This window comes from Pteronotus mesoamericanus, unplaced genomic scaffold, assembly GCF_021234165.1.
Source record: "Pteronotus mesoamericanus isolate MK-2021 breed Mesoamerican mustached bat unplaced genomic scaffold, CSHL_Meso_final contig_105, whole genome shotgun sequence".
NCBI classification, from domain to species: domain Eukaryota; kingdom Metazoa; phylum Chordata; class Mammalia; order Chiroptera; family Mormoopidae; genus Pteronotus; species Pteronotus mesoamericanus.
In genome coordinates this window covers 4,553,542-4,571,770 of record NW_026555006.1, presented here as the reverse complement: position 1 = coordinate 4,571,770, position 18,229 = coordinate 4,553,542, and the positions used below count along the sequence as shown (strand labels likewise).

At 47.2% G+C, this 18,229-nt stretch overlaps 1 protein-coding gene across 2 annotated transcripts; it reads left to right on the top strand.

Annotated features, from left to right (window-relative positions):
• ECHDC2 (enoyl-CoA hydratase domain containing 2) lies at positions 1 to 17,743 on the top strand. Of its 2 annotated transcripts, XM_054573199.1 has the most exons (10): positions 72 to 354; positions 7,275 to 7,342; positions 7,413 to 7,500; positions 9,509 to 9,595; positions 10,397 to 10,489; positions 11,884 to 11,940; positions 12,146 to 12,333; positions 14,855 to 14,905; positions 16,327 to 16,374; positions 17,118 to 17,743. In XM_054573199.1, exons 1-10 carry the CDS (start codon positions 222 to 224, stop codon positions 17,193 to 17,195), a joined length of 891 nt encoding a protein of 296 aa, XP_054429174.1. In that variant the 5' UTR covers positions 72 to 221; the 3' UTR covers positions 17,196 to 17,743. The 2 variants fall into 2 exon arrangements, with proteins under 2 accessions (XP_054429182.1, XP_054429174.1); XM_054573207.1 differs by lacking the exon at positions 16,327 to 16,374 and having other exon boundaries at positions 1 to 354.
• Positions 17,744 to 18,229: the final 486 nt, after the last annotated feature.

Here is an 18,229-nt window from a genome sequence, read left to right as displayed (position 1 = left end):
TTAAAACACTGACACTTAACAGAAATTGATTGCCGGCCCCAAATCATAGAGCAGAGCTGGGCTTCCCCGCGCCCTGGGTCTCCCGGTCTCCAAGAGATTGAGGAGAGTGATCAGGGCCGTAGGTGGAGCAATTTGCGAAGGCCTCGGGGCGGAGCAGCGAGCTTTCAGCGGGAGAGGACTGAGTGGACAAGTTCCGCGGAACCTTTCCAGCCTGCGTCCAGATGCTGCGCGTCCTGACCGGCGCCCTGAGCCTAACGCGACCCTGGAGTTCCCCTCGGGCCCGTGGCTGCGTCTCGGATGTAACGGCCCGGGACCCGGAGATCCAAGTACGCGCCCTGGCGGGTCCGGACGAAGGTGAGTGCGCTGTCTCTGGGAGCACCCCCCAGAGGCGGCTGGGGCGAGCCGGGGTAGAGTTGAGGAGGGGACACCTGGCACTGCTGCCCGCGCCGGGACGATGGCCAGCGCATCCACAGACCAGTAGTGGGAAGTAGGGTCTCTCAGTGCGTTTCAGGATTTGGTCCCAAATCCCCTGCGTCCCATTCTAGACTCCGCGAGAGCGAGTGGCCACCTTACTGGTCGCCCTGACCCTCACTGGAGTGAAACTATGTCAATATCGGTCCTCAACCCCGGGTTCGGTGGCCGGGCTGTGAGGAAGGCAAGAGGAGTCGCTCAGGGGTAGGACTTGGCACCGGCACCCCCACCCCCGGAGCTTCAAAAGGCATGATTGCCCTGCAGGGTCAAGGACACTGGCAAGGGTCCAAGGGGGCTGAGGCCGCGGAGCCAATCCGGCTAGTCGTGCAGGGCCGCTTTGAAGGGAGGAGGGTGAGGGCAGAGGAGGGCGGGTCTTCTCCCGGCGGATTGGCCCGAACGCTGTAGGCTACATTTTGCGTTCAGCTGATCCAAAAGGGAAAGTTAGCCGGTCTCTGGCAGAAAACACCTTTTTTTTGCGCTTTGTGTTTATTCTTTTTGTTTTGCTGTTATCGTTACCCACAGCCCTCAGTCCTCTGGGCCCTACCATCAAGTCCAGGCCGCTCTCTTTATTTTCTCCCCAGCCCTGTCTCCTCTTCCCTGTATTTCATGGACCATTGTCTGTGTCAGGATTCTAACTTAGTGCCCTGGCCGTGTAGCTCAGTTGGTTAGAATGTCCTCTCTGTACGACAAATTTGCAGGTCCCATCTTTGGCCAGGGCACATACAAGAATCAACCAATGAATATATTGGTGCCCACCCTCTCTCTCTCCCTCCCTCCTTCCCTACTGTCCTCCCTCTCAAATCAACAAATTTAAAAAATGTTAAAAAGAATTTTAATTTACACAGATGGCATTGGACTCCATATCTCCTATTCCCCTCCCCTTCCACCTCATACTACCTTTTGAAGGGCAGCTTTGCCAAATGAATCTAGTCCCTTGCTCCCTGCTGTGGCACACTATTCCCTGGTGTGTATGCCCCACTTTTCAACGGCATGTAGAGGCTGCGAAAGTCCTATTACATCACTTGTATCACTTGGTGCAAATGCCTCTGGGCATGTGGGATTGCTGAATCTTAGAGAATACCCTTTACCCTCATTGCCAAACCGCCCACAGTGCTTGCCTTGAGATGGTTATGATTGTTCTCTCCATTTAACAGAGGCATAGAGAGGTTAAGCAATTTGAACCAGGTCTGATTTAAAAACCTATGTTCTCAACTATTAAATAATCACTGCCTCTTCTGTACAAAACACAGATTTGTATACTAGTAAACATCATTTTCCAGGGTTATAGACCTTTCAAACAGAACATTATTGTCCAGAAATAACAAGGATCAGCAGATTAAGCCTCTTGCCCCTGCCAGAGGGCATTTAGAAGGTCATTGAGGGACAAAGATAAGGAGAAGCTGTGGAGGAGGCATGAGGGGTAGGCTCCCACACAGAAGAAATACCACCTCCCTGCCCGCAAAATGATCTGGGGTCATTTGATGTTAGGAGCCACAGGCTCTGCCTTCCTCTTGGACTGATAGCATCAGAGCTTTTTCACATAATTTTACCTGTTGTTCTTGAACATGGGATTGGCTTGTTAACCACCCTTCATTCTTCTTTTTGCTCTGCTCCACTCCTCCCTTAGCAGAGTGTTAGGTTCTCCACCACAGCTGACCCTTTCATCTTTTCTACCCGTGGGTTCCTTTTAAGCTGTTCCCACTGTGTGTTTTATTCTAGCTATGCCCCTGACTTGAGTCCTCTTCTTTCCTGTCTGCCTATGTAAATCCTTCTGGAATTACCACCTCCTAATGTCCTTTACGTTCCATGTGTCTGCACTTGAATCCCTCATAGGTTGGTAGCTCTTTGAGAATAAGGATTGCTAGCTGGGTCTAGCTGTTAACTTAGGCAAATTCTCTTCTTTTCTTGCTTTTGATGTCCACTTCTAGTAAGGGGTAGTTAAACCAATTGGTCTCTGTATTACCTCCATTGGTTTCTGTTGACTCCTGCCCATATCACCAGGCCTGTGACCCAGGCCATCCAGACAGAAGTGACCCTGGCCAACCTCAGCTCTCAGAGGTTGCCCACAGTTCCTTGAAACATGACCTTCTCCATAGATCCACCAGTTTCTCTCACTCGCACTAGCAAAACAGGGTCTGATATATAGTATAACCTAACCACGAAAGTAACATCTCAGCACCTTTGCCATCTAATTTAATCTAATCTTGAAAGTGACATTTGGTAACCTTAGCTATATTCTTTTGGTTAGAAGCAATGATTAGGTCCTGCCCACACTCGAAGGAAGGGGACGTGAAGAGAGGAGCCACTTGAGGGTCTGTCTGCCACAATGACCTTGGACCTAGACTGTTTTCCTCAACCTCTCCGATGTGGTTTCTCTGTATCTACCACAGTTTATCTTCCCAACGTTGCAATTTTTTGTCTTCTGAAGCACCAGAGCTGGAGAGGACCGTGGGCACATCTGAGTTCCTCTGTGGGACCTCCAGACCTGCTGGACTCAGCGAGCTCTGAAAATTTCTAAGAAGGTTAAGGAAGTCCACCCAGCTTGAACGTTGCAGTCTCTGCCTTGGACCACTGTTCCCACAGTTCTCTAGCTTCAGGCTGGAAACTCTGTCCCTTGAGAGCCCTAAACTTTCTTTGGCCCTTCTCTATGTCTCAAATCAATTCACACTGAGTGTGCTATCTTAATAAATACTGTTTGTTCCACAGACAAAGCTAAGGACCCTTGGACAAAATAAATAAATAAATAAATAAGGGGCCTTTGAATGCCAAAGGATTGCTAAACACTGCTCTGGTCCATCCCTGACATTTTAGAAGACGAGAAATGGGCCCTTCCCAGAGCTGGTGTCCCTTCCCCACAGCTGGCCCAGACTGCGGGCATGAGTTGAGGTCAGACAGGTGTGCGAGGGCCAGACTGTGATGTTGGGGGGAGTTCTGTGGGTGGTATTAAAGATTGGACTAGATTGGACTTGACTTTGATGAAAAGGGGAGGGGAGGGACACGGTTGGATTTGGATTAGAAAGATGACTGTGACCCAAATGAAGGAATGAATAGGGAGGGAGAGCAAAACTGAGGGAGGACAATAGGACCAGCTGGGTGATCCACGCAATAGAGGAAAGAGCCCATATCCAGTTAGTGGCTGCAATGGGCGCTGTAAGCTGAAGGATCTAAGACCTATTTAAGAGGTTGAATTGGCAGGCCTTGGAAACTGAGTAAATTTCACGGGTAGGGGAGAGGAAGGCCACACCACGGACATCTGGGTTGACAGTGCAGTCTTCACTCACCAAGGGAACAGGAGAAAGATTGATAATTTTGGAACATGTCAAGATGTCAAGTGGGTAGTTGGATACTCAGCCCGGGAACTCAGAGGAGAGTTCTGGACTGGCCGGGTATGCAAGGCAGCCCTGGGGATATGGGAGGCAAGCACATGGGAGGTACAGAAGAAGGGGCAGAGGAGTAAGCCCAAATCTCCCAGACTCTCCTGCCTCACCTTATACTTGTTCTCCCTTTGCTCCAAACTCCTCCTGTTCCAAAAGACCCTGAAAGATGACAAAATATGTTACCCCCAAACATGCCTCTTCATCATAAGGACTACTTTGTGCTAAAGGCACCTGAAAAACGACAGCAGATGCATGAAAGGTATGCTATTTCGCCTTTTCTTCCTAAGACAGGAAATAAATACTCCCCTGTGAAAGCTGCTCTTCTTATACTAGAAGAAACATTCTTCACCAGAGAGTCAAAGCCAAGAGAATTCTGTACAAACATACCTTGTTAAAAGATTCTTATTTTCCTTTAGCCTCCCCATATAGTTTATTACCTTTCCACAATCTCTTCTCTTTGTTCAACCTACTATAAAAGCATGTAGCTTTCCACCATTTCTGTGTGTGTTGGCGGCGGGGCCGGGGGAGGGTCTTCATTTCCTTATAAGGGCTCCCATATCATGTAAAACTTGTATAAATTTGTATCCTTTTCTCCTACTAATATGTTTTATGTCAGTTTAATTCTCAGGCCCAGGCAAAAATCCCTCAGAGGCCCAGCTCTACAGATTTTGTAAAACCTCTCCTACAGCACCCTGTTCTACCACACTCCGAGCCGCATTTGTGCAGCTCCCTCTGCCTGGAATGAGCTTCTCCCCTGACCAACACACACACACACACACACACACACACACACACACACACACACACACACTTTTGCCTTCCTGGCTCCTAGTCATCCCTGAGCTCTCAGCCTAAAGGTCACTTCCTCCCCTAGGAGGTCATCGCTGACCTTCTACACTAGGGTTCCCCTTGGTCCACTCTGTACCTCTTATCTCCTTGTCCTTTTTACCCCGTGTTCTCATAATAGTATTTGTTGAATGTCTGCCTTCTCTGCTAGACTGCAGGTTCTGAGAGGAGAGGGGCTAGGTCTGCCTGGTCTCTGGAACCGCTGCATCTAGTATGGAGGCTAGCATTTGCTAAATACATTATTTAATTGTACAAATGATTAAATAAAGAGGTCCTGGATTGAGCTTTCAGGAACTCTGACATTAAGAAATTGCATAGTCCATTTTTCCATCTTATCTTATGCCTGAAATGAACATTTTTACTTCTTCTCACCTTGTTCAAATGCTTCCATCTGTGTGATCTGCCATCTGTAATCCTATAAGTACTTTACATACTTACCCGACTCAAGACCTTGTATTTTAATTTACTTGTCTTAAGTTATAAGCACCTTGTGGGCAGGGACTGTTACCTAGCTTATAACTCCGACAATTTCTTATATATTATAATTGTTCGATAGATATGTAGTGTTTCTTTTTTATCGCCAACACTTAGGATTTTTTCCTGATTTTTTAGTTTTGGCCCTTGTACTGGGTGTATAGTCATATCTCATTTATGCTTTTTAAAACTCTCATTTATTTGATACTAATAAAATTAAACATCTTTTCATGTGCTTATTAGCCATTTGTATATCTTCGTTTGTGGAGTTACCTTTTGTAAGAGTTGGGCTCTTTAAAAATTGAGATATAATTGACATATAACATTATATTAGTTTCAAGTATACAGCAAAATGACTCAGTATTTGTTACATTGTGAAATAATCACCACAGTAAGTCTAGTTAAGATCCACCACAGCACATAGTTACACATTTTTTTCCTTGTTCTCAGTACTTTTAAGATCTACTTTTTTAGCAACTTCCAAATATACAATACTATTAGCCATAGTCACCATTACATTCCCAGGACTTATTTATTATAGGTATGTGTTTAGTAAATGAGTTAAGAATTTTAAAAAATTGAGTAGAAGAAAACCTAGAGAAAAACTACAGAGTAGCATCTGAGAAGAAGGAGGAAGACAGGAGAATGTGGGGCCACAGGGCAGGTACATGTTATTATATATTAGTCAAAACCCTAGAACGGGGGACAGGGGTATATGGGAACTCTCTATACTTTCTGCTCAATTTTGCTGTGAACCTAAAACTGCTGTAAAAAAATTAAAAAACAACAACAAAAATCTAAGTTTATTTTTAAAAAGCCAAGGCAGATAATGTTCAAGGAGGAGCATGTATATATGGTCACCAGTTGATTGTGCTAAGGCTGGGACCAGGATAGAAATTTGTCCCTTAGTTAATGATGTGGTCACTTTGGTGAGAACTGTTTCTGCTGAGTGATAGGAATGGGAGCTAGATTGGAGAAGCCTTAAGTGAAGAGAAGACAAGAAAGTGATTAAATAACTACTGAAAATTCCTCAAGAAGCTTAGCTATTGCTAGTGAAAGGTCATTTCTCAGGTAGAGCAAGTGTTAATCTCTTGCCAAAGGGGACAGAACATGAGTGTCGTCAGTCCCCTGGGTTTAGTTGATAAGGGCCAGAGGAACCTGCTGACCTGACCCATGATTATGCAATCTGCAAAATCCAGACTTCAGGAAACCCTACGTGTCAAATGTCCCAGGTTCCTTAATAAATAGGCATTGAGGGAAAGGCAACCTAGAGTCAGAAACTGAGGATTTTAACAAGCTTTTAAAAGACACATCAAGCCCTAGCGAGTGTGGCTAAGTGGATTGAGCGCCGGCCTGCGCCGACCAGTCGCTGGTTCAATTCCCAGTGTAGGGCACATGCCTGGGTTGCAGGCTAGGTCCCCAGTAAGGGGCTCATAAGATGCAACCACACACTGATGTTTCTCATGTTTCTCACCCTCCCTTTCTCCCTCCCTTCTGTTCTCTAAAAATAAATAAATAAAATCTTTAGAATTAGGGAGAAAAAGACACATCAACTTTTTTAAAGTTAGCACGTCTAAACTGTAATGTTTACTGATGCGCACTTGGGTGATGAAATTATAAAGAAATAAATGGAAGTGATGACTAGAAGCCAAAAGTGTTGTTACTTTTGAAGCTGAGGAGGAAGCTATGACTGAGTCAGGGCACATGAGCGGGTTTTTGGGTGGTAGTTACAAAGGTGTTGGCTTATTATAACTCATTCACCTCAAAAGGAGGAAGTCCAGCTGTGAAGGGAAGAATATCGTGGAGGAGCCATGAAACTGAAGAGAAAGCGTGTGGGTGTGTGACAATGGCAGAAGCAGGCAGGAGTCACTGCAGGGGTCATTCTTGTCTCTCCCCATGTTCTCCAGAGTTCACAAGCCCTTCACTTCTTTGGGGAGGCAGAAATGACAAGGGTCAGTCTCTCTATTCTATAGGCAGGAAAATTGAGGCCTGGGAATGTGGGACTTTCCCAAGTCACATTGCTGTTCCAGGGCAGAGGCTGCCCAGGCCCCAGCCCAGGAATGAGCAGGCCAACCGACTCACCCAAGGTTGCCCGGTCCCCTGCAGGAATCACCGAGGTTATAATGAACAGACCGCATGCCCGCAATGCCCTGGGATACGTCTTCGTCAGTGAGGTGAGGAAGGGCGGACACCAGGGTGGGTTGGGGCTGGGTTGGCAGGTATCTGACAGGGTCTCCTCTGCAGCTGCTGGAAGCTCTGGCCCAGCTGCGGGAAGACCGGCAAGTGCGTGTCCTGCTCTTCAGAAGTGCAGTGAAGGGCGTGTTCTGTGCAGGTGAGTTTCCTCCCCTGCCGCACCCCAGGTCTCCTCAGAGCTCCCACCAGCCTGCAGGGGTTGGTAGGGCTTAGGTCAGCTCTAGCATAGGACTCATGACTCCCATTTCACTGATGTGAACTCAAGACTCAGAGGTAAAATTCCTTGCCTAGGGTTACATAACTAGTAAGAACTAGAATACAATTCAGTCTGAAGTTGGCCTCTCTGACCCCCAAATCCTTATTCTTTTGGCTACACCATGCTGTGTTCTGACCCTTTACTGAGGAAATGAGGTAACTGAATCAAAGGAAGTCATAGAGTCAGTGGTCAAGATGGAACTTTGTGCCCCTTTGCCCAGTCCTGTCACCAAAACTTTCTACTCTCCCTGAACCATTTGGTCCTCGGAACAGGGCAAGCACCATGAACTTCTGTGTCAAAGAAATACCACATCCCAGGCCCACAAGAGGCAAATCAATGAGAGCTAAGCTGAGCTGAGCTAAGAACCTGTGCTGGGATGTTTGGGGAGAGGGTAGTGGGGGTTCACTGGGGAGGTGGGGAGGTGGTCATGGAGGGATGGGATGGGAGGAATATGACTTTCAGGAGTTTTCAAGGGGATGTGGCTCTGTCCCTAGATATGAGCCTTTGGAATCCTGGTGCCCTGGCGTCTCCCCTAGCAGGACAAGTATGCAGACCGGTCCACCTGACCCAGCTGCCCTGGCTGAGGTGCTCGTCCTACCCTGGCCTCTTTATCTCCAAATCTGTCTGACTTCCTCTATCAAGGTCACTTCATGCCCCTGTCAGCCCCAGTCCTCACTGCCCCAGAGGAGCAGGCTGCCAGAGGTCTGGGTCTTCCGTCTCGCTCTGGAACCCTGAGCTAGTCTCCGCCCCTCCCTGGGAACCCAGTTACCCCGTGTCATTGAGGGGCTGGAACTAATCAAGATTTCCAAGGGCTCTCCCAGGTCTGACTTGAAAAGACTCTATTCTCCCTCCACTGTCACTTCAGCATCCTGCCGTCTGATCTTTGATGACCTCACCAGAGTCACTACTCCCACCAATGTCCCTGCCCACCTCTGGTCTACGCTCTATTTCTATGAATTTGCCCATTCTAGGTGCCTCTTACCAGTGGAAGCACACATTTGTCCTTTTGTATCTGGCTTATTTTACTTAGCATAGTGTCCTCACGGTTCATCCATGCTGGAGCGTGAATCAGAACGTCATTACTTTTTATGGCTCAATGATATTCCATTGTACATATACACATTTTGTTAATCCATCCATTGTTAGACACTGTATTGTTTACACCTTTTGCCTATTGTGAATAATGCTGCTGTGAGCATTAGTGTACAAGTATCTGTTAGAGTGCTTACTTTCCATTCTTTTGGTGGTATTCTTAGGAGTAGATCATAGTAATTTTATGTTTAACTTTTTTGAGAAAACTCAAAAAGGCTTTCCAAAGCAGCTGCATCATTTTATAATCCCACCAGGGTTCTCCACATCCCATTTCTTTTCTGTTGTTTTTGTTTATAATAACCATCCCAATGGGTGTGGAATGTTAACTGGTCATGATTTTTTTTGCATTTCCCTAATGACTGAGCATGTAACCATCTTTTCATGTGCCATCTGTATATCATAGACTTTGGAGAAGTTTTTTCGAGTCTTTGTCCTTTGTGGGGTTTTTGTTGTTTAGTTGAAGGAGGTCTTTATATATCCTCGTCATTAATCCCTTATCAGGTATGTGATTTACCAATGTTTTCTTCCATTCTACATGTTGTCTTTTCACTCATTGATAGTGTCCTTTGACCCACACAATTTCTTTATTTTGTGAAATCCAACTTTTCTTTCTGTTGTGGCGCCTCCTTTTTTTGATTCCCTCTCCTCTTTCCTCCTGGCTTCCTTGACCAACGCTTCCAGGTGTTTCTCCTTCCTCTCTGGCTGCCCCTCCTCAAGTCTCCTTTGCGGGATCCTTTAACAGCCTAGGACTCAGTAACGGGTTATTTCCCAGGGACTGTCACCAACCCTTCACCTGCAGGTGCAGACCTGAAGGAGCGGGAGCAGATGAATGACGCCGAGGTGGGGGTCTGGGTGCAGCGGCTCCGAGGCCTGATGAATGAGATTGGTGAGGATCCTGGAATGGGGTGGAGGAGGGCGCTGAGGGGCCCTGCTGATGGAAGCCCCACCCTCCACCCTCCACCCTAAAGAGAGGACAGTGTCTGGCGAGCTAGGTGGAGAGATAAATAACTCTCCCAGGGAGGATGGGCACAAGGAATTCTACAAGGAGGAGGGTGGCAAAGGGGTTTAGAGGGCATTTCCTTCACGGGGGGCTCTGGCTCTTCAGCCTTTGTGCCCTGCTGGTTTTGACCCCTAGCTTCCACGGGATGACTTCAGGGTTCAAGCCTGGCCATTCAAAAGGTACCAAGTTTCGTCAAGCTTGTTTTCAGGCTTTGACAGTTGTTCCTTTTGCCTGGAATATCCCTTCTTGGCCCCCTGAACTTTTTACTCATACTTTAAGGCCACCAGTGCCTCCTGCTCCACGAAGCCCTCCCTGATCCATCCTCTAAGCTTCCTGTAACAGAGCACTGATCACCCTTGGTCTGTCTTCCCCACATCTGATTCAAGTCTGTGTTCCCTGCACCCAGCACAGGGCTTGGCACACAGAACAAGAAGGGAGAGCAGAATGGTCAGTCCCCGAGTAGCCAGCAGGAAGGGGGCCCGAGGCAGGGATACCCAGCCCATCTCCTCACTCTGGTTCCTAAGCTGGTCCCACAGATTTCCCTGTTGGAAAAACCACCTTCTAAAATAACCTGGTGGAGGTCCCAGATGAGGCCTTCTGTCCCTACCAGCAGCCCCTCTCCAGCCTTAAGTCCCTGTGCTGGTCCTGCCAAGGCCTCTCAGGCTGAGCCCGTCTTCACCTCCACAGCGGCCTTCCCTGCACCCACCATTGCAGCTATGGATGGGACTGCCTTGGGTGGAGGCCTGGAACTTGCCCTGGCCTGCGACCTCCGAGTGGCAGGTACTGGAGTGGGGAGAGGTGGGATAGGGTGGGAAGGAAAGGGTGAGTGAAACAAGGTAAGTCTGGAGATTCTGCGAAGTCAGCCACTGCTCTTGGCATTCCAACTAACAGCAGATTTGAAGGCCAAGGTGGAGGACACAGAGGGAATTAAGGGGGAGGCTGGTTCCCCTCCTGGCCAAGCCCCTGACTGCTGTGGTCCCTCCCGGTCACCGCTCAGCAGCAGCTTCCCTCATCTCCAGGATGCTCCTACCAACCTCAGAGCAATTGTTGACCAAACAGGAAAAGAACACAGAGAGAGGCCAAGGACAAGATGAGTTGTTTGACCCTCCAGTTTTATCCAAACCAGCTTTATTTCTTATTTGAACAAAGGTGAACCACGGGGGCAGTGAGTCGCCAGCCCAGTTAAACACAAACATGCCTGGGCAGGAGCACTACCCTTTGGTTCACTGTTCGGAGCAACTGAGCTCCGGAGAGTGGAGGGAGGGGACAAAGAAGGTACCTGATTACATTTTTAGTCTTACTGACTTGGTGGTTAGGTGGGCCCTCTTGAAGGCAATTAGAAAAAAGTCTGTGTGCCATCATGGTGCTACATCTTCCCTCAATTTCTCCTGCCACCCCAGAACATTTAAAATAGGGTAACTCCAGCCAGAGGTAGGTTATCTACACAAAGCATCTCAAAGAGAAGGCATCAAAATACCGGGCCAGGTCATAGCCCCAGCAGTACTTCTCACCTTCTCCATGGTGAAGATAACTAACTTGTAGGGCTTGGGCAATAGGAGAGGGTGAGTGGAAAACCCCTCACAGGCAGGAGTGGGGGCTGTTCCCACACTGCATGTCAGATGGCCAGAGGGAAGTCAGGAGAGAAGCCTGTGGGATGGAACACCCAAGGAGGGCTTCTCAGAGGAAGCAGAACTCCGAAGAAGGATGTGGACAGAACACAGGGAAATTTCAGGCTGATGAAAAGCTGGGAGGGATAACTGCCGTGGGAGGTAGAGCTAAGTTGCGTGAGGCGGAGAATGCATTGACCCCCAAATAGCTGTTGGTCATCTTCCAGGAACCCCTCCTTTGTTCCAAGTACCATTACCTAATTTGATACTTAGCAGCTCTTTGAAGCAGGCAGAAAAGAGGCGATCATCTTTTTTTCCCACCTATGAGGCTCAGAAAGGGTAATAGACTTGCCTGGTAATGCAACCCCCAACCCCCTACACTGGTGGGGACGGCTGGCTGAGGGCCTGGGCTTCCTGACCTCCAGGCCAGGGCTCTTCCAAAGGCTGTGGCAGGGCCATGATGGGAGAAGTTGGCTGAAAGGGTGAGCAGAGCTCAGAGGTGGGTGTCACTTCTCCCCAAAGATTGGTACTTGAGGAGAGGATGGTAACTTCACTCTGTTTATGCAGCTTCCTCGGCTGTCATGGGGCTGATCGAGACCACCCGAGGGCTCCTCCCAGGAGCAGGTAACATCACCCACAGCACCCATCCTCCTCTACCTGCACAATTCCTCTATCCAAAGTACTTCCCTGCTTTCCTCTTCTGCCATTTTCTGAACTCTGCCCTCTATCCTGAGTCTCCTGAGAAGAAGTCTTGGCTGACTCCCAGCCTGGGCCTTCTCTGGGCTCCCACTTTCCATGCTGACTGACCACCCCTATTCCATCATGGCAGGAGGGACTCAGAGGCTGCCTCGATGCCTGGGGGTGGCACTGGCAAAGGAGCTCATCTTCACAGGCCGACGACTAAGCGGGGTGCAGGCCCAGGCCCTGGGGCTAGTGAATCACGCTGTGGCCCAGAACGAGGAGGGCAATGCAGCCTACCACCGGGCACGAGAACTGGCCCAGGAGATCCTGCCCCAGGTGTGGCGGCGGTCCAGCACAGGAGGGAGGGCCTGTACCATGGCGGGCACAGGTGTGGGGAGGCCAGGGTGTCCTCTGGGGCAAGATCCACTTAACCCACTTATAAAACCCACCCTCTTTAGACTTTTGCATCCATGTAGTCATCCAGCAAACAAAATTAAATCAAATTTTAAGTTAAAATGAAAACTGAATTCTGAGAAACTGGAATCAAATCTTCAGAACAGCGCTGTCCCAGAGAACTTTCTGAGACGTCAGAAATGTTCACTTGTGCTGTCCCTAAGGCTGCCTCTAGCCACATGCAGTTATTTAAATGTAATTTAAAAATTTACTTCCTCACCGACACTTCCCACATTTCAAATGCTAATAGCCACATATGGCTAGTGGCCAGTATACTGGATAGTACCCCAAGTCCCCAAAACTAAAAAGCGAGATAAAGAACCATCAGCTCATCTTTCTGACCATAATATGTGGTAGAGCAATTCTTGAAGTATATCATGTAGAACATATGTTAAGACTTACCTTTTTAGGTCCTCAAATAGCCTCTGAGTAAAATCTCAGAAAAGGTTTAGAAAACCAGGGAGTGGGTGAAGGCCCTGCCTAGGTGTAGCCCTAGCAGCCGCCAGACCCAAAGCCTTCAGCAGGACACCTGGCTCTGACTGAGGTGGGCACCAAGGACCTGAGATCCCCTACCAGCTTCTCATGACTCTAACAGGACCAAACGGTAGGTCCCAAGTTTCCATTAAGATATGAAGGCAGCTGAAATGGAGCTAGGTTTTACTAATTTATTGTAAATATTGACTTAGCCCACATGGAGTATCTCCTACCCATCTGACGCAATCCTAGTGTTTCAATTATCAGAACAACCCAGCTAAGCAGATTATCCTCATTGTATTTGTGATATAATAGACCCAGAACTTTTAAGTGGCTTGCTCATCAAGGTCACAAAAAAATGACTGCAATACTGGAGAGACAATACTGGTATTTTGGCATTTATTTTGTATAACACAAAAACTACATACAATATAAAAACTAGTGTTCATTTCTAAAGACTACAGAATATTTACAAAATTTCTAAAACTATGAAACTAATGCATTTCAAATATAAAAATTTACAAACATATTACAAAACAAAAAATGTAAGTATACAAAAATGGTATCCATACATTTTAATACTAACAGATAAAGCTATTTGAATTATTAATCATGAAAATAAGTATTTTGGGGGAAAAATTCTTCTCTATTTCCTATTTAGTTTTTATTTATTTAGAGAGAGGGGGAGGGAGAAAGAGAGGGAAACATCAGTGTGTGGTTGCTTCTCACACACCCCCAGACCTGGTCCACAACCCAGGCACATGCTTTGACTAGGAATCAAACCAGCGACCTTTTGGCTCACAGGTTAGCACGCAATCCACTGAGCCACACCAGCCAGGGCTCTTTATCCTGTTTAAATAATCCTATCTCTTTTTATAGCTTTGAGGCCTTCCTTGAGTGCAAGGACTGTAACTTTTAAAAACTGATAGTGAGCTTGGTTTAAAAGAAAGCATATTTTGTCTTCCTTTTTTTTTTTTTTAAGTTTCATCACATATAAATGGAGATTCTGATGGTGTTACCAGGACTGCTTTAATGTTGTCAGGTTTCTATTACACTTGGTCATAAAATATCTGAACTAATACAAAACTGAGTAACTCAAGGCAGTGGTTGATTGCACTTTCACAGAGAGGGCCTCTTACCACGACCTGTATACTGTAGGGTTTATGTCTTTCTGCATAAACTGTATAACTGGGTCTTTGAACTTCATCTCAAGATGATTCTGATTTCAGATTTTTTTAATGTACTGAAATAATGGTATTCCACTAATATATATACTAGTATTTCAGTACTTAAAAGTAGCTTTGCATTCCAAAACACCAGCATACCAAAAACTAGTACCACAATCACCAATCCATGCTGTCTCATTTGATGGAACCTAAAAAACAAATCTTCCACTTCCAGCATTTCTTGGACTGGGTGAGTGCAAGGGATGGCGTGGTAGATGGTTTCCCCCTAGTGGACAAACCACCAAGATTAGGGAGTCAAATGGTTCCAGAGATTAGGACCCAAAAAAGATTTTTAATAAATGCAAGGCCTGCACCTTAACACTCAGATTGTCCCTCTGGAATAATTACAGATTATGCTTTAAAATATGGATTTGACTGTTTTCTACTTGAACATAATGTAGACACCATGTCTGTGACACTGTTCGCATTTCCAAATAATGTGAAATTATTAGATTTCTGATAGATACATCTATATACTCAGAAACATAACCATGTATTCTAACACACATACAGGGATGGGAGAAAGCAGGTTTACAGTTGTGAGTAAATGCTATTTTTGCATTATTTATTCGTATTACTTGTCATTATTATTTTGTATCCTTACTATTTACCTTTTAGGTAATGAGGGCTGGTGATTTAACCTACTTTTGCCTACCCCATCAGCACTGATCCTCTCCCTCAACCAAGCTTTTCCTTTCCCCTAGGCCCCCATTGCTGTGCGGCTGGGCAAAGTAGCCATTGACCGAGGAATGGAGGTGAGAGGGCTCTGGCCAGGACTTGGGTCCACGGAAGCCAGTGGGCCGCTGGGAGGCAGCGCTTTCATGGCTCACACACTCACTGACAGCACAGCTGGAAAGAACTCAGGGCCTGGACTCTTGCAACAGATTTCAAGTCTGACCTCTTTTTGTGCTTTAGTTTACCCATCTACAAAATGTAAAATTTGGCCAGGGGATATTCCAGATTACATTGTTTCCTCATCTTTTCTATTGGAGAGAGAAAGATTCAGAAAGGGTCAATGACTCGTCCAGCGTCACAGAACAAGTAATGAAAACCAGGTCTATGTGGCTCCCAGTCCATGTTCTTGGGTTTGTGCTGATGGTCAGTAATGTGGCCTCAAGGACAGGAATCAGGGTGGTCTTGGGGGCAGCTAATCCATCCTTACACATCAGTTTACCTACTCACACATCACACACTGAACCTAGAGCAGAACCAGACACTAGACTCAGAGATAAGTCAAATATGGTCACTGTCACCAAGGTGGGGAGAGGGACAGATATAGACCCAGATCACTAAAAGGTTAGGGGTACCAAGCAGGTAGACACCCTGGAAATGTTAGAGCCGCACTGTCCCATTGAGTAGTGCTGAGTTAGAAAATATTTTCTAGAGTTGGGTCTTGGGAAGGATGAGCGAATTCCAGAAAAAAGGGAAAAGTATGAGCAAAAGCACATAGGTGCATAAATAAGCAACTCGACTGAAAGAGAGCAAGTCGTGAATGAGACAAGCAAGCATGGAGGTCAGGGGCATGGGCTCTGGTGCTGGGCTGCCTAGGTTCAGAGGCTGGCTTTTCCACATATTGCTATAACTTAGACAAATTCCATCCCCTTTCCATGCTTCAGATTTCTCAGCTGCATCATAGGAATAATAACCCTTGATGTGAGAAGTTTACATATATGCAGTACTTCTTAGAACAGTGCTTGGTAAGCGGTAGTAACAGTAAGCACTGGGCAGTCAGTAGAGGCTGGGAAGTTGCCAGGGGCCAGGTCATGAAGGCCCAGGTCCTTATTCCTCAGGGCAATGGAAGGCCTGCAGGGTTCACTAACGGGGATGACAGGAGGTATGGTGAGGCAGCCCAACGGAAGGACACTTGGCTGTGCAAGCACAGCTCGTGCACAAGCCCCTCAGCTTTATGGGCTGTGTGCAACCCACCCCATTGCTCTCACAGCCCCCACTTGTCCCAACACTGCTTTGTCAGTTATGGTGTTCCTCCCCAGGTAGGGAATTCCTTATCATAACCATCTCTGTTCATGACTGGCATACAGGAAGCCTCAGTATTAATTCTTTGCTAGAGCAATCCATCAGCCAGTTGGGAATAGTGTGAACAAAAGGGCAGCTGGCTCCCAGTGCAGACGGAAGTGAACAAAGTCAGGCTGATCCAGGTACCACTTCTTTCTCGCAGGTGGACATTGCGTCAGGGATGGCCATTGAAGGGATATGCTATGCCCAGGTACGTGGTTGCTGCCAATCAGTCCATGCCTGCTTATAAGCCGAGGCTGGGCCAGACTGGGGGCCTCTTGTGCAATATACAACCAATTTAGTTAGGTTTCCTCCCAACCCAAAGGGTCTTGGATCCTCACAATTAGCCCAGGGTGATCCTGAAGGAACCACACTGCTTCTCTCTGGGACTATTTCCTCAGCCATCTAATAGTGGTACATCCTGTCCCCACTTAGTGCCCAGAGGACCACAGAACAGAGGTACCTGAGGGAGTTGGGATGTTAAGGCCTTGGTTATTATAGAGCCTGCAGGCTGTGTGTGTTTGATGATGGGGTGATCAACCTGGGGCTGACCTATTGAGTCCTGACTCCTGGGTGAGTCAAAAATACTAACCTCCAGGTCAACAAGTAACCAAAGCACTACTAAGCAGGGTCAGGAGGGGCGGCTGTCCTGGGACTTGCAGGGCCCGGTATGGATTCAAAGCCAGATTTCTTACTGCAAAGCCTCATCAGACTGCTGCAGGAGACTGTCAGTTCTTTGGAGGCACGAAAGCAGCATGCAAGTGGAGGCTATAATGATAAGAGGCAGCCTGCCTTCTCTAGGAGACTAAGGAGCCACTGAGGCCCATACCTTTGCATGGCCCAACACCAGAGCCCACAAAGGCAAGACTTGTCACGGGCCAGATGAACCTGAGCAAGTCTTTATTGACGTCTGGCTGTTCTCCCCAAGAAACTAATACTCTGCTGTTGTTTCAGAACATTCCCACCCGGGACCGGCTAGAGGGCATGGCAGCCTTCAGGGAGAAACGACCCCCAAGATTTGTGGGCGAGTGACTCCTATTGAACCTCTAGCATGGGAGATGCACACCTTTAAGTGCAGGATCCAGAACGAAAACTTGCAGTGTGACCGCCCTCATTTCACGTCTCTGGGCTTCAGTTTCCTCACAAGGACAATGATGGATATAAAATGACTGATACGGTGCCTGATACTAAGGTGCTGACCACACCAGCTTCTGCTCCCTTCATCATTCTCCACCCCGGCTAGATCGTCACTGGGGTCAGGTTTGCTTGGAGAATGCCTATCTTTCCCTATGGACTCCTCTGGGCTTTTGTATTGTTGGCTCTCAGGCCTGATTGCTGCCTCCAAGTTATCAGATGCTCACCAGAAATGGCGAGAGGTTGTAAGAATTACACTCCACCCACCCCAGTTTCTAACTGTACAGTAGGGAACATAAAGGAAGCCTATTAGGTGAGTAGGTGCCTTGAATCAGACTGCAGATTCCAGCTTTCTGCCAGTTACTCACTGTGTGCCTCAGTTTCCTCATCTTCAAAATGAAACTGTTGTGAGGATATTTTAAAAATAAATAAAATGCCTCATGTTCAATGTATGTGAGTTATTAATATGCAGTGTTCTTGTGACAACCAAATGAAGGCATATCTGTGAAAACCTTTTGTAAACTACAGGGTGGCAGGCCAATCTCTATAGTTGCACAACACTGAGAAACACAGGGAGGCTGACATGCATATATGCAGTAGTCTCAGGCTCCATCCTCCCACACCAAGGCAGAGAATAACAGATGGCTACATCCTACAGCAGGGCCTCATGGTCCTTCTTTAACGGATCGAAGCTCTGCCTGAGCTTCCTGAGCCTATGCCTGGCCTAGAATCACAGTCATGGGCATGGACACACACCAATAATGTTAATTTACTACCAAATACAAAAGTGCTCCAAAGCTGTGCTCATTTCCTGGAAGGGAGAAGGGCCCCCACTTTAGAATCAGCTGCAACCTAACAAGCTGCGAACCTGTTAGGTTACTTGTGAAGTAGGCAAGTAACAACCTACTGAACTTCCTTTTTCTCATCTGTTA